Below are 25,932 nucleotides of genomic sequence, written 5' to 3'. Positions count from 1 at the left end.
TATTTTTGTGACTCAGAAATCATCATGCCTTGAACAAATGTAAAAATCAGTGCATGTTACAAAAAAGTTATATTCCTAAACTGACAGCAGTATAAACTGGGAACAGCTTCCAAAGGGGACATTTTCAACTATGGGCATGATGTTAACAACTGGTACAGGAAGACTTCTTGCACTCTCAAGGTCAAGGTAAGCTAAAATTTGCTTTAAAAATCTCTTAGAACCTAGGATTGATCTGACTTGAAGATCTTTTCAAGCTCTTGAATTAAATATAAAATCCTAGCAATATAACAAAGCATGCAGAGCTAACAAAATAAATGTACTGCATGAAAATGCCAAGATTATTTTGAACAAGAAAATTATGTTAATAGGATCAAAATGTTTCACAGCAAGAAATTCAATCTTGGGAATTTTCTTCTATACCTTTGTGCTTTTAAATATTAAAATCAGGGTATGAAGATACCAGAAAACATGAGAAAGCATACCTTTTACATTAGTCTTACCTGCCCTGATGGCTCGCTGCTGTGGAAACAACACTATTTAAGATGGAAGAGGAAGAGAAGAAGGGAGAGATGATGGTATTTCGGCTGGGTTGCTGATCAGTAGCTGAATTAACTGTTGCTATAGTAGCTGCTGAGGTGACTGAGGTGGTGATGGGAATGACTGAAATGGAGGAACTGTTCAAGTCATCTTTTCTTCTACCAAATGAGGCACTGGTAACAATTGATAGTTATATAAGAACAGGTAACAGTAGACAACTATACTACACCATTCAATTAATTATCGGCTTGCAACGTGACTTCTCTCACCCTAAAGCATTTGCACTACAACTATATGTTCTCTTCAGGCAGGCCAATACAGTTCAGCTCACAGCATCTCCAAAGGAACCATCCTCATTCTCAGGCTTGGCATGCTGGGCGACATTTGAGTCATATATGCAAAGTAATGAGGAAAGCTAAAGAGTAAGCTTGCTAACAATTTCCCATTCCTAACTTGTTGACAAAGTTGAGACTAGCTGAAACTTGTCCTGAAAGTCAGAAGTTGTGGTCATCAGTCAAGAACTTGGATCTCTTTATTAGGAATCAAACATGCTTCTGTTACAGCTAAAAGGCTAAAAAATGCTGTTTTGTTTGCATATAATTTATCAATAAATTACTATTTTACGCAGAAGAAAATGCTTCACAGATGGACTTCCATAAAAAACTTCTGGACAAAGGTGAAAATACCAAACAGGGATTTCTTTCTTCAAAATTTGAAATAAGTCATAAATAGGGTTTGAGAATCTGGAATGCTACCAGAAAAGATTGCAAAATAATGCATCTGAAGTGACATGGACTATAAAAGTCAAATCTCAGGTTGATCTCACCATAGCCTACATGATTTCTGAATTTATAGCACATATTTCACTTAAGAGCAAAATCAATAACATGTGGGTTTGCTTATGTACATAAAATCTATCCATCTTTAAACCAGGATTGTTTTAAATTGGTTTGTGTAAAGATAACAGCAGCGTTTTATACATTTCAGCCAGTTAACTTGGAATTCTGTTCACGTTCTGCTTTTGCAAGTTTAGATCTCTGTATTGGCACTATCACTCACTGAAAGGACAAATGATGCAAAGTCGCCACGATAATTCATCGGCTCTTCAGGAATGTTAAGGAGCAAAATAACAAAGTAGTGCCTATGCTTGAAGCCAAATTCAGCAGCATGTAGTATACTTGGAAAAATATGCATTTGGTGATGACACATCGAGAGAAATTTTGATATTCTCTCTTAGAAATTGATATTGCCTAGCATGCAAATTGAAACAAAATCCCAGTTAAAATTAAATCTTTTTGATTACTATATCATAAAATGTCATCAATTTGCATAGCAGCCCTGAAAAATAACCAGTAGGTGGTGGTTTAATGAACCTCTGGCACTTTCATAAAATATGAATAATTATTAACCAGGTAAAATACAAAAAAAACAAAGCAAAAATATCTAACGATATTGATCCAAAGTTGTTCAACTCTGCATCTTTTAGCTACAATTTTGACAAAATAAGTTGGATAAAAATGACATATTTAAATTATCTATTTAATCTGCGCGAAAGAATCATATTCTTGCTCACCTTCGCTGATACAAAGGCATTGCGTTTGTGGTTGATGCATTTACAGGCATGCTGCCTTCATTTCCAATGTGATTTATATCCTTGAAGTCATCCTTCCACTGTCGTCTTGTATAAGACCCACTTCGTACGAGGCTAGCTGTTGATTCCCTTTAAACACAAAAAAGTGATTTGCCTCAAGTCACATGGCATAATGCTAAATGGGATTCAAAACATATCTTGCAGCTCAAAATGGGCATCCATGAGGCACTGTGGACCATCACCTGCACCAGAATTACATTCAACCCCAATATGCAACCTCATGGCCTGCCACATTGCTCACTCTACCATTACCATCAACTATGGTTCAATGAAGAGCTCAGGTGGGCATGCCAAGAGCAGCATCAGGCATATTGCAAAATGAGTCATCAACCTGGAAACTGCAACACAGGACTGTGTGTGAGCCAAACAGTGGAATCAGCATGTGTTAGACAGAGCCAAGTAATTCCACTACCAACAGATCAGATCAAAGCTCTGCATCCTGCTACATTCAGTCATAGAATCACAGAATCCCTACAGTGCAGGAGGCCATTAGATCCATCGAGTCTGCACTGAGCCTTGAAAGGGCACCCTAACTAGGTCCAATCCCCCCCTCCTTTTCCTTCAACTCTACCGAAGCACCCAATGTAAACCCACACCCCGCCGCCCTATTCCCGAAATCCCATAACTTTACCTAACCTTTTGGACACTAAGGACCAATTTAGCATCGCCAATCTACCTAACTTGCACAACTTTGGACTGCGAGGGGAAACCGGAGCACCCCGAGGAAACCGACTTTAGACGCGGGAGAATGTGAAAACTCCACATAGACAGTCACCCCCAGGTCGGAATTGAACCCGCGTCCCTGGCGCTGTGAGGCATCAGTGCTAACCACTGTGCCACCCATGGATCGAGGTGGACGATTAAACAACTAACAAGAGGATAAGGCATCACAAATATCACCATTTTCAATGATGGAGGAGTCCAAAATGCAAAAACAAAAGACAAGTCTGCACCCATCTTCAACCAGAAGTGCTGAATAAATGATCCATTGCCACTTCCCCAAGAGGTCCCCAGTATCACAGATGCTATTCTTCAGCCAATTCTATTCACTCCACGCGAGTCTGGTCATAGTACTGAAGACTTGTGCTCATGAAAAGCCAGCCCACCCAGCCAAGCAGTTTCAGTATAGTTACAACACTGACATCTACCAACAACGTGGAAAACCGCTCAGCTATCTTGTGTCCACAATAAACAAGACAAAACAAACCCAGTCAATTATTGCCCCATCAGTCTCCTCTCGATCAAAGTGATGGAAGGTGTTGTTGATATTGCCATCAAGTGACACTTTCACAGCAATAACCTGCTCACTGATGCTCGGCTTAGGTTCCGCCAAGGCCACTCAGTTCCCAACCTTATTATAGCCTTGGACAAAAGAACTGAACTGAAGAGGGGAGGTGACTATGACAGCCCTTGACATCAAAGAGCTTGAGCAGAACTGGCGCTATACTCAATCGAAAGCAAGACTGCTGGATTTCAGATTTTTCCAAATTTTGGCCAATAAAATCTGGTAGCCTATCCTGGGCCAAATTACATGAAATAAAGCTTGAAAAATAATAAATAATAGTTTTTAATACTTAGCACATTGTTCCAGTTACCTGCTTTCAAAATCTGCATAAAAATGGTTACTACAATAACAGCACTAAGTGCATGGGCAGGAGTCGAATGCTTTGGGCTGGATCAGGTCAGGTGGGGGTCAAGAGTCTTTCAGTCGAGTTGAGCATGGGACTAGACAAAAGTGCCACTAAACAAAGTGGTGAAGCTCATAACTAGTCTGGTGTGCTACCATGGACTACATAGTCAAATTGTCTCAGTATTTGAACAATAAGTCCGAATATCAAATGGACTAGTTCCAAAAATTCACTTCTGGACATCCAACCTGTAGTTTTCTTCTACAAAAAATTGATTTTCATACACTTTTTCTTCCATTCTGTCAAAGTTGTACGTCATTGAAGAAAGTGACATGTTGGTCATAACATTTTACAGCAGAGAGAGAGGCTCTTTGGCCTTTCGTGCCTGCACCAGCCACCAATCACTTATGTACTCACATCCCATTTTCCAGCACTTGGTCCATTGCCTTTCATGCTATGGTGTTTAAAGTGCTTATCCAAATGCTTCTCAACTGTTCCGAGGGGTCCTGACTCCACCATCCTTCCAGGAAGTGAGTTCCACATTCCCACCATCCTCTGGGTGAAAAGGTTTTCCCTCAAATCCTCTCTAAATCCCATGCACCTTACCTTAAATCTATGCCCCCTGGTTTTTGACCCCGCTACTAATGGGAAAGGTTTCTTCCCATCTACCCCATCAAGTCCCTCATAATTTTATACATCTCACACAGGTCCCCCTCAGCCTTCTCTGTTCTAATGAAAACAACCCCAGCCCAATCAGCCTCTCTTCATAGCTGAAACTGGACTCCAGCACAGGCAACATCCTGCCGAATCTCCTCTGCGCCCTTTTCTAGGGCAATCACATCCTTCTGACAGTGTGACTACCAGAACTGCACACAACGTTCCAGCTATGGCCTAATGAACATTTTATACAGCCCCATCATAACCTCCCTGCTTTTATATTCTATGTCTCGGCTAATAAAGGCAAAAATTCCATACGCCTTCTTAACCACATTATCTACCTGTCCTGCTGCTTTCAGGGATTTTTAGGCATGCACTCCAAGGTCTCTCAGGTCATCTGTACATCCTGGCAACCTGCCATTCATAGGGTATTCTGTTGTCTTCTTCGTCCTCCCAAAATGCATCAACTCACATTTTTCAGGGTTAAGTTCCATTTGCCACTATTCTGCCATCTGACCAACCTGTCCATAACGTCCTGGAATCGAAAGCGTTCCTCCTCACTATTAACCACACCATCAAATTTTGTGTCATTTGGCAACTTACTGGTCATATCGCACGCATTCAGACTAGATCATTAATGTACACTACAAACAGCAAGGGGCCGAGCACCAATTCCTGCAGTCCACTACTGCACACAGGCTTCCAGTCATTAAAAACATTCAACTTACACGCTCTGCCTCCTGCCACAAAGCCAAATTTATATCCAATTTGTGAAATTGCCATGGATCCAATAGGCTCTGACATTCTTGACCAGTCTCCCATGTGGGACCTTGCCAAAAGCATTGCTCAAGTCTACGTAGACTACATAAACTACACTGCCCTCATCCACAAACAAAGTCAGTTTCTCAATAAATTCCATCAAATTGGTTCGATATTATCTCCCCCTGACAAAGCCATGCTGTTTATCTTTGATTAATCCTTGCCACTCAAAGTGTAGATAATTCTGTCACTTAGAACTTTTTCTAATTTCTCTCTGCCTGGTGTTCGACTCACTGGCCTCTAAATAAATATTTTTTCCTCTACTTTGCTTCTTGAATAACAGTACCACATTAGCGGTCCACCAGTCCTCCTGCACCGCCCCTGTGACCAGAGAGTTTGAAAATGAACGTCAGAGCCCCTGCAATCTCTATCCTTGCCTCACACACGCGCCTAAGACACATCACATCTGGGCCTGGGAATGTATCCACTTGTAAACCCGCTAAATCTGCTCACGCCTCCTCCCTCTCAATGTGAATCTGCTAAATTATATGTTGAAGCTTTTGGTCTTGCACTCATCAGAACATTTGCAAGAATGCCAAATGCAAAGGTATGTGTGATAGGTAGATTTTTTGGCTTGATGGTAGCACCCTTTAATGACGAATACCACTTATGTTGCTACTGAAAAGTAGCAGCACCAAAGAGCCAACTTCACCTGTTTCTCAAATTTTGATGTAGCATACCCCAGGGTAACTGAAGTAGATTTGGTAATGCCTTGACCAGAGTCAAGCAGCCTGGCTTGAATTTACTTAAAGCTTGGCAATTAACTGTCAATCATCAGTTAACTGGTGTATTCTCCATGGCAGTGTCTCTACCAATCAACACCCTCACCTCATGAAGTGTAAACTGCTGCTCCTTTTACATTTGGTATTTGTGCACCTGTCCTGATGAATGCAAGACAGAAAGCTTCAACAATTTTCCTTTTTCAGCAATACTCAAGTTTACTACCAAAGTTGTATATATTTAGTTGTCTTGACACAATGTGATTACAAAGTTTTCAAGCAATATAGTCCAGTATCAATTATCATGTCGTAAATAGTCTAAATGATACTTTGGACATCTCAGTTAGCTAGATGGCCAGTGTGGTACAGAATGAAGACACTTCTGAAAGAAAAATAGCTAAATACACACACTGAAACAAAGGATCTTCCCTATTTTATTAGCATCCGCTGCTAAAAGGAAGAGCAGATCTGAAATGCCATGGCAATGGAGTTGAAATAGAACTGACCTATTTTCCTTTTCTTCAATATCAGATGTGCTGTGCAGTCTTCGGTGAGGGATTGTTGGTGCAACATACACAAGCCTAGTTTTATTATCTTTATCCTGCATGACAAAAACAAAAACATCTATGTTCAATTATTATTCCATGAATATCACACTGGTCTTTAGTGGACGTGAAATGTTACTTTTCATCCCCAATAACCCTGGAGGAAGGCTCAATTTCCACTTACAAATTAGAGCAGAAAGGGGCAAAGCCTTGAGCTGTCAGCTCTTTGTATTGTTTAAGTGTCCTTGAATTTTTCAAGACTTCGTGAGCAGGGGTGAAATGTCTGCACTTCCAACAGATGCAGGCAGAAAGCAACCACACCATTTTCCTCACACCATGCCAGTAGGGTGCTCATTTTGATGAAAGTCTGCATCCAAACAGAGCTCCAGAGAGAGGATAAACAAAGACTAGAGTACTCAACACAAGTTTCTTTCCGATCAATTATAGGGTTTGGCACTGGTGCTCAAGTTTAACACTGCATGCAAAATACCCTGATATCTGCAGCCTTCCCTGCAGGTGCAATTATTACAAACTATGGCCATGGCTGCACTTCTACCCTTAACCTTGTCTGGGCAGGCCTATGACAGAGAGAGACACTCGAAACCACTGGAAGTCACTGTTTCTGCAGTACATACGTGTACGGCCTGACAGCGCAGGCATATAGGATAGGATATAGGAAAATCAGCTCATGGTCTTTGGGATTGAAGAACTAATTAACTATCCTGTTATCTTTCAAACTTTTTAATCTTCAAAAGACAAAACACAAAAGCAATTTCAAAGCTCATAACAATGCTCCTCCAATGTCACATCCCAGTAAAAAACTCAAAGGAGCTCACCCATCAGTTATCTAACAGTTGTAGGACATCCATTCAAAATTATTCATGGATTTATCTGTGGTCAGGGTTATTTTTGAATCATCAACAAATAACATGTTCACCCACTGAAACCAGGGTCTGTTTTCTGAACACGATCTTATACTGCAACAGAACTGTTGGAAATGCCATCCACCTGAAAATGTAGCTAATGTAACCATTCAGATATAGTATTCCATTTTAAATTCTACCAATGAAAGGGATGTGTTAAATATTCTGCACAGAATTAGACTAAGTTATCAAAAGAAATTATACCTTTTCCCGATTATCAAATATGGTTGAAAGACGAGGACTTGAAGCAGACCGGAAAATCCCAATCGAGTCTTTTTCTTTCAGTGCTTGGGAACTACTGATTTCACTCAGTGCATCGTGGCTTCCAGTTTTCCTCAACCCCAGTCTCCAAGAGGCTGGAGATTCATCTTTTCCTTCATCATCTTTGGCAGTGGATTTAATAAAAGGGCTAATAATCTGTAACAAGATAAAAATCCTAATTGCACAATTACAACAAGTTTTCTGTTTCACAAAACTTGCAAACGGTTTCAGTTTGTGGTTAACTTTGATGGATGATTTTTTAAAAATATTCTACAACACTCAGGATATATTAAAATATAAAGAATATAAAAAGAAAATGTCACAAGCAACCAGCTTTCAAATTTCACAAACGTACAACTGAAATTAAGCTTGAATGAACTGGTGTTCACAGAGCCTTATCAAATCCTAGAGCATCTTATACCTCATCACAACAAATTAACTGATTTTTAAAAAATTGTAGTCATCGTTGCTGTAAGGCAAATGTGAAAGCCAATTTATGCACAAAGCAGCATGGACGGAATCATAGCGCTCCTGAAAGAGTTTGGAGCCTTCTCGGGCTACAAACTCAACATGAGCAAAAGTGAGATCTTCCCAGTACACCCGCAAGGGGGGGGGGGGCAGCACTAAAGGGCCTGCCGTTCAAACAAGCCCGAAATAAATTCCGCTACCTGGGGATCCAAATAGCCCATGACTGGAAAGGGATCCACAAATAGAACCTCACCAGCCTGACGGAGGAAGTTAAAAAGGACCTGCAAAGATGGAACACACTCCCGCTCTCCCTCGCGGGGAGAGTCCAGACGATCAAAATGAACGTACTGCCCAGGTTCCTTTTCCTGTTTAGATCCATTCCGATCTACATCCCCAAGGCCTTTTTCAAAGCGCTGGACAAACATATCATGGCGTTCGTATGGGGGGTAAAAATGCTAGGATCCCAAAGAAGGTCATACAAAAAACAAAATCCAGGGGGGGGGCTAGCCCTCCCGAATCTACAATTCTACCACTGGGCGGCAACAGCCGAGCGAGTAAGGGGATGGATCCAGGAGCCAGAAGCCGAGTGGGTGCGTGCGGAGGAGGCATCCTGCATGGGAACCTCCCTCCGGGCCCTCGCCACGGCAGCACTCCCATCCCCACCCAAAAAACACTCCACCAGCCCAGTGGTGACAGCCACCCTCTAATCCTGGAACCAACTGCGGCAGCAATTTGGCCTGTACAAAATGTCGGACAAGGCTCCCATCTGCAACAACCATAGGTTCAAACCAGCACTGACCGACGCCACCTTCAAAAGGTGGAGGCAGGACGTGGGGACACTGACAGTCAGGGACCTATACACGGACGACAGGATCGCAACACTGGACGAACTGACAGAGAAATTTCAGCTAGCTGGGGGGAACGAGCTACGGTACCTGCAGCTCAAAAACTTCCTACAAAAGGAGACAAGGACGTACCCACAACCGCCACGACAGACACTATTGGAAGACCTACTGGACGCAAGTATCCTAGAGAAAGGGAACTGTAGTGACATGTATGGCCGACTGGTAGACAGGGACGACACCGTACTGGACGCAACAAGAAGGAAATGGGAGGACAACCTGGGGATGGAGATAGGGTGGGGACTCTGGAGCGAAGCACTGCATAGGGTCAACTCCACCTCCACGTGCGCAAGGCTCAGCCTGACGCAACTAAAAGTGGTACATAGAGCCCACTTAACGAGAAACCGTATGAGTAGGTTCTTCCCGGAGGTGGAGAACAAATGTGAGCGGTGCCAGAGAGGCCCGGCCAACCACGCCCACATGTTCTGGTCTTGCCCCAGACTTGTGGAGTACTGGACAGCCTTCTTCGAGGCTATGTCCAAAGTGGTGGGGGTGAGGGTGGAGCCATGCCCGATAGTGGCGGTCTTCGGGGTTTCAGACCAGCCAGATCTATTCCTGGGGAGGAGGGCGGACGCCCTTGCCTTTGCCTCCCTGATTGCCCGCCGTAGAATCCTGTTTGGCTGGCGGTCAGCAGCACCACCCAGAGCTGCAGACTGGCTGTCCGACCTCTCGGAATCTCTCCAAATGGAGAAAATCAAATTCGCCATCCGAGGGTCGGACGACGGCTTCCACAGAACGTGGGAGCCATTCATGCAACTGTTCCGGGACCTGTTTGTGGCCAACGTACATGAGGAAGAATAGTCGGGTGGCCAAGAACCAGGGGAAAATGGGCGGGAATCGGGGGAAGGTAGCCGGGGGGAGGGGGCTACGGGCTCGGTATGGGGGTTTGATGGCAAGCCAAGGCCCAAAACCAAACTATAAATAAATGCCTATAAACATGTGCCTCGGCCATATTGGGGAATGTAAAATATGTATGCTGGCTAAAGGGGGCGGCCACAATTATTGTTATGAAGATGCTTACCTGTAAATATTCATGTTAAATTTTTGTGTTTTCCTTTTTTTTTTCTCTCTCTCTAATAACTTGTAATTTGTCATATATAAAATATGAAAACTCAATAAAAAAACATTTATAAAAAAAAATTTATGCACAAAGGTCCCACAAAGTAAAGACGACAAGAACACAACCCCAAATTAACCCAAGTAAATACATCAAGATTACCTCATTCGTCCAACAAGTACAGCCCATGTTGAATGAGCTATGCAAGAAAAACATACACTAATAATGTCAGATATTTTCTACCAAGCCTGAGCACTAATTTAGAATATCAGAGATTAAATGGTCAGAATAGGACTTCAACTCACCCAATTTTTTCTGTAGCTAACTCAGTTTAGCAGTGGTCTCAAATTCCTACACAACCTAAAATAGAACTGCTTACATCTCAACCCTCTCTATTTACAAATGTCTGACCATTCAGATTATTAGCTGCATTGGCAGGACAATGTTTTTGAAACTCATAGCATTGTGTCTTCAAACCCATAGCATTGGGTCTTCGTTTCTCTTAAAGCATGTTTCCCATTAAAGAATTTCAATTATTCACTGATGGCACAGGTTGTTTTATCTTTTCTCTGAACCGTTATCCCATCAGAAACGTTAAAATTAAGTGCCGCAAATCAAGTCTCACTAATGTGAACTTTGAACAAAAACCATCAGCTGGGGATTTACAGGAAATCATCGGAAATTAAATATGCAGAAATAGATTGTATAGAAAAGAGACAAATTGTAAAAGAATTGAATGACTTTTTTTAAATCACAGAAGCAAAGTACCGCAACGGATGCTATAACATCTTTTAAGATTTAGCTTCTCACCAGTAGAAGCAATTTAAAAATGGGTATTTAAACGATGTTCCTGCTAGCCTCCAAGTTGGGTCTGATTATATAGCGTGGCAATGGCAAGTTTAAATTATGGCCTAATAGCAATATCATGACTACAGCAGAACTTCTAAGACTTATACAACAGTCAAGACTCTCCCTGGAAACACACAGAATAAAATGTCCTTCTTTTCCGAATCAGAAATAATGGCAATTTCAAAATAAAAGAATTGGGATTATTTTTGCAGCCTTCGAATGCAGGCCTTACCAAACAAAACTTCCTATAGCTACTTTTATCAGCTGGCTGATCTTGCAGTTAGATATTTTTGAGAATTTGGCACAAAAGTACAGCACACAGTTGTTAAGAGCAAGCTCCCTGTTAAGTATCTTGAGAGTGGAATGAGTGAGGAACAAAATAAGGATTTTGCACTCAAAAAATGAGAAAATGCGAGAAGCACAGCTTTAAATGAGATGGTGGTCAATTCACAAGTTATAAAATGTTGTCAGAGGGCTTCATTTGACCTTTAAATAATCACTGTTCGAAAGAAATTATGCAAAAATATTTAATGTCTGCACATTTGCTGACAGAATCCAACCACTATCCCAAATTGCATTGATGCATAATATGATTTGGTAGTTGGGATGAATAACTGAAGCGGACAGCGAATGAAAACTGCATTCCTATTGCAAGTTCAGTGACAAGTCATTCCCCTCAATACCAGGCACAATCATGCCTCTAAGCCTTTTAGACTTCCAATCTGCTGCCTCTAACATTTTTTCACGCAAAATATTGAAAAAAGCTAATAGGGCAGCAGGGTAGCATGGTGGTTAGCATAAATGCTTCACAGCTCCAGGGTCCCAGGTTCGATTCCCGGCTGGGTCACTGTCTGTGTGGAGTCTGCACGTCCTCCCCCTGTGTGCGTGGGTTTCCTCCGGGTGCTCCGGTTTCCTCCCACAGTCTAAAGATGTGCGGGTTAGGTGGATTGGCCATGCTAAATTGCCCGTAGTGTCCTAATAAAAGTAAGGTTAAGGGGGGGGGGGGTTGTTGGGTTACGGGTATAGGGTGGATACGTGGGTTTGAGTAGGGTGATCATGGCTCGGCACAACATTGAGGGCCGAAGGGCCTGTTCTGTGCTGTACTGTTCTATGTTCTATGCAGGAGGCAATTATCTGATTGGGGTCGCCATTATCCTTTGAAATTTAATAATCTAAAAAAAAAAGGGGGCCTCACGGTAGCATGGTGGTTAGCATCAATGCTTCACAGCTCCAGGGTCCCAGGTTCGATTCCCGGCTGGGTCACTGTCTGCACGTCCTCCCCGTGTGTGCGTGGGTTTCCTCCGGGTGCTCCGGTTTCCTCCCACAGTCCAAAGATGTGCGGGTTTGGTGGATTGGCCATGCTAAATTGCCCGTAGTGTAAGGTTAATGGGGGGATTGTTGGGTTATGGGTATACGGGTTACGTGGGTTTAAGTAGGGTGATCATTGTTCGGCACAACATCGAGGGCCGAAGGGCCTGTTCTGTGCTGTACTGTTCTATGTTCTATGTTCTAGTAGTGAGGAAAAGGTCCTCAATACCGCAAAACAAGTACACAGTCAGAGCAGAGCTTCCAACCAAATATCATCTCGACAAGAAAATGCCCCTTTAACCTCCATTAACACTGCCCATCTTTACTTCTGCCTCAGTTCATATGCAACTCAAATGCACACCATGCATTTGTCACTTCAAGTTTGGACTGTTTGCAATGATATCCTATCTAGATTATCATCTCCCAATAACTTCAGTTCATTCAAAGCTTTATTATCCATATCTTAACCTACCCCAGGTTTCACTGATCGGTCATTCCTGGCATTAGCTCAAAATCCTGCAATGTCTCAAATTAAATTATCGTGATCAAGATTCCTCACCCCCTCTATCTAACCTCTTCTAGCCGTTCAACCACTTCCAAACCCTGTCCCTCTGACTCGGGTCTCTTGGGCATTCACTTTTCCTTCATCAGAGTGCTGACCCCATGTTTGCCATGCTCTGGAATTCCTTTTGTTAATCCTCTAAACCTTTTGGTCAACCTTCAGTACCTTACTTAAAACCTACCTCTTCAATTCAGTTTTTGGTTACCTTCAAATATTTTCTTTTTGTCTCAGCATTAATTTCTTTCCTTGTATCTTGGAACATTTTCCTTTTGCAAGGCACCATATAAATTCAAGTTGTTACTGAAGCTAATTATACTTTGTCTTTTCATGCAAAAGACTATTATATTGTTTAAAATGAATTCAAGCAATCTAAAGGTAATGCTGTAAGCACATTAATAAATCTCCACGGCATTGCTCACAGATGGAAATGTGAAAATGTTTTAAATGATTGGTGAGCGTTTAAGTGAACCTGTACCAATACCCCTAGCAGTTACCTGCAGAAATGAATCCAATACTCACCTGTCAGTGCCCCTTGATATAGAAAACATAGTATAAAATACCAGAGTTGGACTTCACCTTTCTTGCTGCAGTGGTGGCTGTGTATCGTGTGGACTGTCCTGCAGTTGGAGCCAGCTGCAAGCTTCTGCTGTTCAGTTTGCTGTTTATATTATTTTTGATGGATGGTTTTGACTTTTCTGTGGGAGAAAAATAAATCAAATTTAGAAGTTTTATTTTGAACTGGTACATTTCAAAACTAAAGAGCCAACAATCAGAACTCCAAGAGATGGTTGCTGTTGCAACTTCAAACATTGCAACTGCAGACCCATCAAGCAATGACCGTTTCAAGGCTTACAAAAGTACGTACCATGATAACTGAAAGGTTGTTAGAAAAACTTAAAAAGTGAGGTACCGAGAAAATCTGTACTGAAAAGTCACCCTCTGACAAGAGATTAACCCAACAGTGCTGAAGCAGCTAAAGTACAAATCATTCTGTACAATAACTTGACTTACAAGGGATCTATAACTGTCCAAACAAATGATAAATATAACTGCTAACAACCGACCGGTAACTTTTCAATCCATAGCATGACAAACCGTAATGAAATACATATGGTTTTGAGGAAGCATGATTTTACAGATGACTGAACAGGAAAGAAGTTGAAAAAAGACAGCTTTCTACAGCACTTCCTCCATCCAACTCTCTCAAGTGGGCTTTTGGGGTCACCAATAGAGCTGTGAACAGAATCATGAATCAAAACGTTGTCCCAAGGATTCAGACATTTTTCTGCCCATAATTATGGAACAAAGTACACAGCCGAGGTTTGACAACAGCAATGCATCACACGGATGCATGATCAGAACATAAAGTCGGTTATCTGAAACTAGGGCCAGAACATTGCTGCCCTTTATGCTGGCAGGATATTCCCGCTGGTGGTGCACCCCCCACCCAGGGTTATTTCAACAGGAAACCCTGTCGATTGCGGCGGGACCAGAAGATTCCGTCGCTGGCCATTGGTGGGCCGTTTCCTGCTGCTGCGAAACATGCGGCAGTTTGAGCAGTAAATCCCGCCCTAGGATTTTGAAACCAACTGACCAGTCAACATTCTAAGTCCTTTTTCAAAGTTTCAGTATTGGATTGCAGAAAATAGGGGCAACAGTTTGGCAGATGACAACATATGTGCAAAGATCAAAATATGTTGTGAAATTAGCAACGACCACTATTGTTGAATCAGTGCTGTATCAAGGTTTGTTTTTCCAAACATTACTGACACAAGATATCAAATACCTGGATGCATGACTAATCAACACACTTGAGTTACATTAGTCAGCCTGCATGTCAAGAATCAGATTGGGAAATATATTTTTAAAATATGAAATCAAACCCTCTAAATAAAGTTAGAAATAATCTAAATTCTTAAACTCAGTTCTCAGTTTATTAAAAACACTGCAATTGACAAATTATTTTAAATCGAAAAGTGTCCTGATTACTGACAAATAAAGCATTTTCATTCACTCAAAATTTTCATTTACCCAGCTCATCCTCCTTCAAACAGTTAAAAATCTTCTGCAAACTTTTAAGAAATTAAATATTTCACTCCCATTTCCATTCTGACTTTTTAGAAATTAAAGACTCTGGGTGCAATCTAACAGAAAAGTTTCAAATTGTGGTAGCGAGTGGGAAATGCTGAGTGTTTCCTGAAGACCGACCCAGCGAGGCGAGGTATCCAACATTAATTCGGGCACTTAATGATGCCTCACGGGCTTTACGCCACAAATGACTGTCCCGCCAGCTGATTCGCCTTGACCCAGCTCAGCAGCTCCCTGCAAACGAGGGGGAGCGGCTCTTAAACAGCTCCCTCCAAGCAAACCCCACAACACGCAGCCATGCCACCGTGCAGCCCAGTTCCACGTTTCGGTGATGCCAACCTGGCCCGGCTGGTGGACGCAGTGGAGAGCAAACGGGATACCCTGTTCCCCCAAGGGGGTTGGAGGATCAGCCAATGCGGCCTGGGAGGCAGTGGCAGCCAGCACGGGGAGTGTAACCAGGAAGACCACCACCCAGTTTTGTAAGAAACTAAATGCCCTCCACCGAGCCACCCACACACAGTTGGTATGCACCTCACCCCCAGCACAATACCGTACCTGACCTGTGCCCCAGTACCCCCCATCCTATGCCCAGCCGCGGTGCTCATGCATGACCCCGCCAAAGCAGCCTCCATCCCTACAATGCATGAAGCGCGCGGCTCATGATGCCCTCCCTTTGTCCCCGCAGGAGAAGTTTGCCCACAACAGATGGGAAAGGGCCCCAGACAAGTGTTGGGGTGCCTGGAGGTTGCGTGGAGCAGAGGACAGATCGGTCACCGACGTCGAGCTAGGCCTGCACCGCAGAGTTGAGTATCCATTGGCCCCACCCAGATGGCCTGTCACATGCAAGTTGTTAATGCCAGATATAATAATCCTTTCCTCTCACTGACCACCTGTCCATTCTCCCGCAGGACCTCCTTCTGATGGGCATCTATGGTGGTGCCAACTCCAAGGGAACACATTGGAGGAGAACACAAATGATGCCACAGCTGAGGAGTGACAGCTTCAATGCCCATTCCTCCACCAGCACAGAGACACAAAACCCAGTGGGAAAATGTAATGGACAGGCTTCTGGGGCATAATCTGGTGAGCACCACAGATGCTGATGCACATCAGGTGAAGGCAGGAACATCCAGGGGGGAAAACAGCAGTTGGAGGTCAGCTGGACCCCAGATCCCAGCTGGGTCCAGTGTGATGTCGATCTCTGGACTAGGTTATTCCGGAGCTAATGCAGACGCTAGACTGCGGCCAAGTGATTCAGAGGGGGTTGTCAGCGACACTTCAATGAGTCCATAGCCAATTGAAGAAGTCCCAAAGGCTACAGGTGCGAGAGATGGCACAGGAAATGCGTGGTACCAAGGCTAACACTGCTAAGGTGGTGACCGCAGTGGAAAGCCTGGAGAAGAGCATCAGCAGCATGAGCGGTGGTGTCCAAGGTGTTGCACAGTCAATGACAGTCAAGGCCGAGTGGCAGCCTCAGGTGGTCCTTGTCGAGTCGCTATCGGTAGCTAGAGACAGTTAGCGCCACGATTGTACACCATGAAAACAACACGTTACACCCAAGACATGTGAAGCCTCTTATGTTATTCCACAAGGCGGGCTGGCATGCAACGACCCAAATTGCCTTCCCCTGGGCATGGAGGTCCTAGATATGCCCCCCCAGGCGTACCATGTACAGGTGATGGGTGTGAGCATGCTGTCAGCAGATAGACTGATTATGGCATAGATTGAGTAGCACCAGAGCTCACCTTACAACAGGTATCATCCCCTCCTAACTTGGATAAGGGCCTTCCTGACCCTCCGGCATGTCGGATCCTCGTCACCGCCTGTCCTCCTGCTGCTCCCGCAGGTCCTCTCCAGGCTCTTCCTCCAGACCCTCCTGGTCTGGCACCTCCATGTGGCCAGATCCTCAGGGTGTGAGGCGAGCCCCTGCACATTGGCCTCTGCCTCGAGCCTCTGTCGACACTGCTGCTGCCGCCACCTTCTCCGGCGTCTGGCTACCTGGACTGCCACCCCCACCACGAGGGCAGTTGCTGCGGGGTCCACAATATCATCCATCATGTGATATTTGTCAGGAATTGGAGAGGGTAAGAGGCCGACACTCAGTGGCATGCTCCTCCTCCTCTACCTCCAGCCAGTCTCCCCATTGCTGTTCCAAGTTGTGGAGGACACAGCAGATCACCACAAAGCGGACGACTCTCCGTGGATATACTGGAGCGCACCATCAGCGTGGTCGAGGCATCGGAACACATTCTAAGCAGTCTGATGCACCATTTTATGACAACCCGGGTGGCCATATGGGCCTCACTGTATCGGGTATCCACATCATTTACCGGCCTCCTCATTGGTATTATTAGCCAGGACCTAAGCAGGTCGCTCTTATCCCCCATCAGCCAACCCTGTCATCCCAGGTTGTCCCTCGAAGACATCAGGCATATCAGGCTGCCCCAGGATATGGCTGTCGTGCACACCCCCGGGGAAGCATGCACAGACGTGCAATGATCTTGAGGTGGCGGTCGCACACAAGTTAAACATTCAGTGAAGTGGAACCCCATCCTGTTAATGAAGGGCACTCCTGGACCTCATGGTGCACACATAGCGATAGGAGTGTCATTAATTACCTCCTGGTTGGGGCACCTCGGCGATGGCGGAGAATTCTGCTGCCCGGGCACCTTGATGGGCCTGGTCCAGGTCAAAGTTTATATAGCCAGCTGCCCGGGCAAACGTCAAAGACACAATTGTGGATTGTTGTCTGGGGCATGCCACACAAGTCCCCGGCTCAAGATCTGGAATGAACCCAAGGCTCAAAGGTTCAGGCTGTGGTGACCTTGACGGCCAAGTCTGCAAGGACATGACACTGGTGCCTCACCCTCTCCCTACTGAGGCGGAGCCTCTTGCAGCACATGCTGAACGACATCTCTTCAAACACCGGCCTCCTCCTCTGGGTCCCTCCCTGATCTTCTAGGTGGCCGGATCCTCAGGGTATGGGGCGGGCCCCTGACTCGAGCCTCTGTCAACACTGCTGCCGCCACCTTCTCCGGCGTCTGGCTGCCTGGACTGCCACCACACCAAAAGGGCAGCTGCTGTGGGGTCCACAATATCAACCATCATGTGCTATTTATCAGGAATTGGAGAGGGCGAGAGGCCGACACTCAGTTAGGGCTTCCAGCCCATAACCCTCAAATCTCCCAAGCGTACCCCACCCTTACATTCCTTGACATTAGCTGAAATTGTTCAGAACACATGTTAAATGAGAACAAAAAAAAAGATTAAACGTTATATGTTCATTCCATATTCCCTGTACATTTACAAAGCTCTTTCCACTGATTTGACCTATCTTCAGTTTACCTGCTTCTATGTCAGACTCTGAATCGGAGGCATCATCCTCCTCCTCAGAACTGGAGCTGCTGGATTCATCTTTTTTGCACTCCTCATCAACCTTTTCTTGCTCAGGTGATTTGCACTTAGTTTCATTTTCTTCAGAAAATAGAGTGTCTTTACTGTAACAATGTTGAAACAAGTCAATTTCAGTTAACTGTACAAATTACTTCACATAACTGATTTTATTAATTACTGCAATATGTTATAATGAGATGGTGAAAACTTGACATTTAATTTTGTAACTGCTGCAAAATAGGGAGGATAAAATTTTCTTATTTTTTGGAAATGTGGAGCTTCTGTTCTCCAAACGCTTGGTCCAAGACTGAGCAGTCAACAGGTCGTACAGAAAGTCCGATGTTCAAGTGAGATGACAAAGTAAAGCAAGATGCTTCCAGAAATTATCCTGCCCATTTGCAACTTTTATGAGCTCTTTAGTAAAGAGAATTAGCAAGGATCATTACTGCCTTTTTCTTTATTATGGATTTAAAAGCTTGAACCTTCTTCCAAGAGTTTTTTACGAAGTGTCACAAAATGAGGCAAATATCAAGGGAGGAAAAGACGACAAAATTTTAGTCTACTTAATGAAAAATGAAAACCAGGAATAAAATCATTTCGAACACAATTAGATACTTGCAACCAACTGTAAGAGACCTAATAAAGCTAAATGACAACCCACAATTTTCTACACCATTGTGACACCAACTTAAGCAATCCCAAAGAGTGTGGCATTCAATTAAATTTGCAAAGCATGTTGCCCTGGGGGTAGCAAAGTTGGAAAACATGCTCTCAGCATTGGCACTTAAGAATGGAAGCTGTCAAGTCAGTAGGTATCTCTTGTCTGGAGGAGGCATAATCAGGTAGATTAAAATTGATTTTCTGAATTTGCTCTGCCTGTTCTGCAAGCCACAATAATTGTCAATTTTGCAAAGCAGGCAGAATATTTCCTATGGTAATCAAACACAATCATTTTCCTAAACGAGTACTGCTGAATGCACCAAGTGATGTGATTTGTACAAGTTTTGGTGTGATTTGGACAAGCTGAGTGGGCAAATGCATGGCAGATGCAGTATAATGTGGTAAATGTGTCGTTATCCATTTTGACAGCAGAAACAGAAAGGCGGATTATCTAAATGGTTATAGATTGAAGGGTGGGGGGGGGGGGGGGGGGGGGTGAGAAATGTGCAACGAGATCTGGGTGCCTTTCTACACCAGTCCAGTCTCGGAAAGTAAACATACAGGTGGGTATGGTAGCACAGTGGTTAGCACTGTTGATTCACAGCACCCAGGTTCGATTCCTGGCTTGGGTCACTGTCTGTACAGAGTCTGCACGTTCTCCCCATGTCTGCGTGGGTTTCCTCCGGGTGCTCAGGTTTCCTCCCACAAGTCCCGAAAGACATGCTGTTAGCTAATTTGGACATTCTGAATTACCCCTCCATGTACCCGAACATGAGTTAAACGTGGCGACTAGGAGTTTTTCGCAGTAACTTAATTGCAGTGTTAATGCAAGCCTACTTGTGACAATAAAGATTATTATTAATTATTATTAAAGGCAAATGGTATGTTAGCTTTCATAGCAAGAGTACATGAGCAGGGGTGTCTTGCTACAATTATACAGGGCCTTGGTGAGACCACAACTGGAATGATGTGCACAGTTTTGTCTCCTTATCTGAGGAATGATGCTCTTGCAACATAGGGAGTGCAGCGAAGGTTTACCAGACTGATTCTTGGGACAGAAGGACAGAAGTACGAGGACATATTGAGTCGGTAAGGATTATATTTGTTGGAGTTTAGAAGAACGAGGGGGTCTCAGGAACCTATAAAATTTGAATAGGGCTATTCAAAGGCTGTTGCCGGTGGCAGGGGAGTCGAGAACCAGAGGTTACATTGTAGTGATACTGGGCAAACTATTTAGGACTTAGGTGGGTCGAAATTCCTTCACCCAGAGAATGGTGAGCCCGTGGAAGTCGCGACCACAGGCCACAGAAAGCAGTTGAGGCAAAAAAACTATATTTTCAAGAAGCAGTTAGATATTGCACTTGGGACTAACGGGATCAAAGGACATGGGGGGGGGGGGGGGGAAGCTGGAACAGTTTACCGAGTTGGGGCCGAATGGCCTATTCCTGCTCCTATTTTCTCTTTTCTATGTACAAGCCATTACTCCTACAGCTTTCTGATCAGCCTCACTTGTGCAGATAAAAATCTCAAGAAAAAATGCATAATTTATTTCAGAAATTGCAGAGACCTACTCCACAGCCAAAATCCACTGAGATTTTGATTAGCAGAATGAATCAATTTCAGTTTTAAGTTTCAGCTCTGCCTAAGGTATTCTTTTTGAAGCCACTCTCCTAAGTAATCCCACTTCGGATGTTCAGGAAATGTGGCATACTGTCCAATATCTATTTATACAGGAGCATAACTCGGTGGTTTAACAGCGAGAGCACCTTGTCAGCTGGATTGTTTGTCTTTGGCAAATCCCATTGATTTTTTTCTTTGTCTAATGCCACTTTGAAACTTGCTTTGCATGTTTGTGCATTTATAAACCAGCCTGTTCAGTTTACACACATTCATCAATTCTAGAATTCCGACTTTTTTTTAGACCTATGCTAATACACTGGACAGGATTTTACTGTCCAGCCATGGCATAGCTGCTTCTCCTCCACCACTACCAACCCCCACCCCCAGTAGATGTGGCAAGCCATTTAAACCTCCATTCAGTTCGGGGGAGGGGGGGCTGTAATATCCTGCTTGTTGATTTTCATGTAGGCGCCCTCCTGTCAGTCCCCTCTGGCATATCCTGACCCCATCAGAGGGCTGGCAGCTTTGAAGCTTCAACAACACAATGAGAGGTAGGCGCTGTTGGGACAGGTAGGAAACCATGAATGCGCCTCAAAATACAGATGCCCTTGCATCAGGGTTCTTTCAAAAGCACCTTCCAAAACCAAGGCCTCTACCGCTTAGAAGGACAAGGACAGCAGATGCGTTGAAATACCACTGCCTGCAGGTTCCCCTCCAAGTCACAGACCATCCTGACTTGGAACTCTGTTGCTGTTCCTTCACTGTCTGAGTCACAATCCTGGAACTCCCTCCCTAATAGTATTGTGAGTGTACAATCACCACATGTTCAAGAAAACAGCATCGCCACCTTCTCAAGGGCAATTTTAGAAATGCTGCCCTAACCACTGGAAAGCAGTTTGCAAAAGGCAGTAAGATAAAATATAAGGCATCAATTCAGGATGGTCAAGGGTACAAGGCCCAGCTGATCAGAGATTAGGGGATTGTTGGGGCTGGGGGTGTGGTGGCAGAGACAGTATCTTCTGACAGTTCCTTTTTTGGGACATGTAGCCGCTAGCTCCGATGGCTGCTGCATGGAGGCTGCCTGCATGAAGCTGCAAGACTGGCTTATCACTGGCAAAATGCCGTCCACTCTTTCTAATTATGCAAATTGACCCCCCACCTCAGTGCAATGTTTAGACAGTCTGAAACCCAGTACGCCTCCTATCCACTAGAAAGAAACTGCAGGGGAATCAAACAGCGGCTTCCTGATTTATATATTAATCAGTTTCCAACAAACATAGAAATCGCAAAAACATTGGAAGAGAAGGAAGCCCTTTGACCGTGTTCCACAATTCAATGAGATCATGATTGTTCTGCGACCTAACCTAGCCACATATCACTAATTAAACATTTTAAAACTGACTTATTTAACAGTTAATCGACCATCAATTGTTATTTGGAGAAGTGTTTCCCAATTTCACTTCTGAAATGCCTGGCTCTAATTTTTAATCAATGCCCCCTAGTCCTGAACTTCTCAACTCACGGAAATAGTGTTTGTGTTTTCCCCCATCTAACCTATTTATTCGCATTAATATCTTGGAAATTTTGAAATCACTCCGAGCCTCCTAAATTCCAGGGAACACAAACCAAATTTAGTTAATCTCTCCCTGCAGCCCAATCCTTGGATATCATTCTCTTAAATCTATGCTTCATTCCCTCCATCTCCAACATATCCTTGAGGTGTGATGCCCATAATTGCTTGTAATACTCCAGGGCATGGCTTACCAAGGCTTTGTATAACTGAATCACAACTTCTACCCCTTACATTCTCGTCATCTAGATACAAAGGCCAACATTCCATTAGTTTTTCTGATAATTTTCTGCTCTTGTCCATGACACTGTAATTATCCATGCACCCGAACCTTGCATCTTTGTACCTCCATTATTTCTAACTTGATGACCATTTATTAAGTATATTGTATCATCTTTGAGGTCACATCTGCCCACATCTTTTAATTGCTTGTTTTGCACATTTACAATCTGACTATATCTTTGTAATTTCATGCTTCCATGTACAACATCTTTGTGCCATCAGCAAATTAAGATTTTTGGATTTCTATCCTATCATTTAACTTACTAATAACTAAAAACCCATTTAAAGGTTTGGGTGAAAACTATATTGAACAAGTACTGGGACTTGGTAATGGCAACCAAGTTGCCTCCTCGGGCTGAATTATCCATTTCTCCAGCTGTGAGTTTCTCATCGGTGCGTCATTCACTGGCAGCAGGATTCTGCCCTCCCGCCACTCATCAATGGGGTTTCTCACTAAAGCCACCTCACGCCACCAGGAAAACCGTGGGCGGGGTTGCATTGAAAAGTGCTTCACAACAGCTGGAAAATTCCAGCCCTTGTTTTTAGCTGCCAGCTGCTCAGGTGAGAAATCGAAAGTCAGAATTTGAAAATTACCCACAGTTCTATTCTAGCTTGTTCTATTACAGCTAATGACAGTAAACCCAAATGTTAAGCCATAACATAAGCTTGACATAACCAAACTGATGTTAAGTATGTAGAAAGCCAGCAAGATTAGAATACAGGCAAGACCGAATCAGTGTGACCTGCCCTCTGCATACTAACCCATATAATTAAACTTGGTATAAAATACCAAGTTGGAAGGAAAGGCTTTGAAAGCAAGTTAGTTACATTGTCAACATAAGTCATTAAAACACCCAATACAAATGTAAACAAGGGTTAGATAAGTAGCCATTTAATTGCATCACAGGTGTGGCGACTAGGGGCTTTTCACAGTAACTTCATTGCAGTGTTAATGTAAGCCTACTTGTCACACTAAAAATATATTATTATTAGAGACAGCAGGGGCAGCACGGTGGCACAGTGGTTAGCATTGCTGCCTACGGCGCTGAGGACCCGGGTTCGAATCCCGGCCCTGGGTCACTGTCCGTGTGGAGTTTGCACATTCTCCCCGTGTCTGCGTGGGTTTCACCCCCACAACCCAAAGATGTGCAGAGTAGGTAGATTGGCCACACTAAATTGTCCCTTAATTGGAAAAAATAATTGGGTACTCTAAATTTATAAAATAAAAAAAATAAATAAATAAATAAATAAATTATTAGAGACAGCAGTTTACAGATGAGAAACGCCACTGAAAGATTGCCCACAGGCTATGGTTGAGTGATTAAAATCCAATGGTTGATTGTACAAAGCCAAAAGTTAACTAATCAAGTCATCGCCTTTCACAGAAAATGGAACATATATCAAAGTTCAAAATACCTCAAATGCTTTGTTTGTAGTTTACAATTTACAGTTGATTCAATGAGCGTTGATCTCTCAGCTTGTTTTTCAGTGCGAAGCTGTTAAGAAACGAAGAAACGACAATTTCAGATTTATTTTTAATGGGTCACAACTGAAAACCAAGTTCAAATCCTGAACATGAATACTGTAGGGGTCTTTCCTTCTGATTCTTATTTCTCCTTTCTTTATTTTTGCAGTTATAATTTCTCCCCTCTCCCTCTCCTCTCTTTAAAGGCTGTGAGTGGCTGTATTTGTGAAACTGCAGACCTGAATGAGTCTATAGTGAAAACCATCACAGGCTGCAAACAGAGACCTGAATCTGAAAGCACTTCTTTGAAGGAAGATCTGCTTAAAGACAACCATCTGAAACAAAGCCTCTTTTTCCTCATGATTTTCACCCCTCTCCTCCTTTCTCTGTTTGGCTGCTTGTATGTGTGTGCATAGAGGGTGGGAGCAAGACAAACTGCGGATTAGGAATTAGATGATAGTTAAACAGCTGTATTTGCTGAATATTTCATTGTAGTTCTTGCTCTAAATAAAAAAGTAATTGTGTTTAAGTTTACAAACCAGGTGACTGTGATTATTGGGCAGCCAAGGGCCAACGAATTTGGGTATTCTAAGAATTATTGGTTAACTCAATTTAGTTATGACTCTGGGTCAAGTGGGGCTGGAATTGACCATGCACTAGCCCAGGGTTTTGTAACAATACAAACTTAGTTAATCAGTGGCATCATACCCTCAGGAAATTCCAGATTACTATACAGTAAATTAATAATTTGAGGTACAACTATTTTTTGTAATTGCATTTATTGTTGTTAACAGTCAATTTATACACATCCAAGTCCTCCAGACAGCAAATGATTGAATTAATGATCAGTTTTTATATGTATTGCTCAAGGGATGGCTGCTGGCCAGAACATCAGAACTCTCTGCTCTTCAAACAGTCCCATGGGTTTTGTTTTTACATCCATTTGAGCATGCAGACCAAAGATAGCACATCAGATAGTGCAGTGCTGAATTGTCAGCCTTAATTGCATACTCAAACCTATAACAGGGATTGAATTCTTCAGATTCAGAGAAGGAATCTTATCAATTTGGCCAAAGTAACACCAACACACCGGACATACTTCTACAGCCAGATTGTGAATTTTGCAAACCTGATTTAGGTAGGAAGATCTTAATAACTGTTAATAACAGATTATATTTTGGCCAGGGAACAAAAACTGCTTGAAATATTGCAGGCCCCTCATCATTAATAGATAGAACACAAGATTTAATGTTTCAAGTATACGTCTCAATAAAATTGCGTTTTGTCTGAAAAGGTAAAACCTATATTCTCCATTCATCTGTTGATTGGTCTGCTGTGAATTTTCAGTATTTTGGTTTTGTTTCAGATATCTAGCATTTAAGATAAACCTGCACTGTATAACCATGTTGAGATATTGTACAGTTCTTTATAGCGAACAATACTTTTTACGTTTTGTATTACTTTAAACTTTATCCTTTCCTGCATAGTTTTCCTAATAGCTTAGGTTTCAATATTTCAGATGCAAGCCCTTTTAAAATATTTATTTTCCATTCCAAGTTATTTTCAAAACTAATTTTAGATGTTTACAGTCCAACTATAAAATATTTCCTTTGACTGGATCTCTTTCAATTTACAATATCCTACATAGTGTCCAACCGATTTCCCACATCTTCGTTTTAACATTTGAAATTTGTATGGATGATAACATAAGCGTGAACCTTAATACATAAATTTCCAGATGGCAAAGAACAACAGTTTGAGGCTATCTTAATTTAGTTTTAACTTATAGATCTATGGCTTTATTTACAGGCGGGATTCACTACTTCATAATGAGTGTTTCTGTAACATTAGAACCACTGATTTACAGTGACTAACTCAAATTCCAATTTCAATAGATAGCACTTTTTTTATACACAGAATTTTTCAATGGAAGATGTGACACACTATGCAAAATGCTGAATGAACATT

At 42.9% G+C, this 25,932-nt stretch overlaps 1 protein-coding gene across 2 annotated transcripts in view; it reads right to left on the bottom strand.

The window, feature by feature from the left end:
• LOC119979063 (protein phosphatase 1 regulatory subunit 12A-like) overlaps window positions 1-25,932 on the bottom strand; it is a 264,490-nt gene that overhangs the window by 121,232 nt on the left and 117,326 nt on the right. The window contains exons 7-13 of one of the 2 annotated variants that reach the window (XM_038821045.1): window positions 23,916-23,995; window positions 18,320-18,471; window positions 13,463-13,581; window positions 7,684-7,896; window positions 6,518-6,612; window positions 2,111-2,257; window positions 501-710 (exon numbers count right to left, since the gene is read on the bottom strand). In XM_038821045.1, the coding sequence (XP_038676973.1) occupies window positions 501-710; window positions 2,111-2,257; window positions 6,518-6,612; window positions 7,684-7,896; window positions 13,463-13,581; window positions 18,320-18,471; window positions 23,916-23,995 (1,016 nt within the window). The remainder of the gene's footprint in view (window positions 1-500; window positions 711-2,110; window positions 2,258-6,517; window positions 6,613-7,683; window positions 7,897-13,462; window positions 13,582-18,319; window positions 18,472-23,915; window positions 23,996-25,932) is intronic. The other variant, XM_038821046.1, reaches the window with a different exon arrangement.

Source organism: Scyliorhinus canicula, chromosome 15 (genome assembly GCF_902713615.1).
Source record: "Scyliorhinus canicula chromosome 15, sScyCan1.1, whole genome shotgun sequence".
In the NCBI taxonomy this organism is placed as follows: Eukaryota; Metazoa; Chordata; class Chondrichthyes; order Carcharhiniformes; family Scyliorhinidae; genus Scyliorhinus; species Scyliorhinus canicula.
The sequence above is the reverse complement of the archived record's forward strand: the minus strand, read 5'-3'. Positions and strand labels throughout refer to the sequence as shown.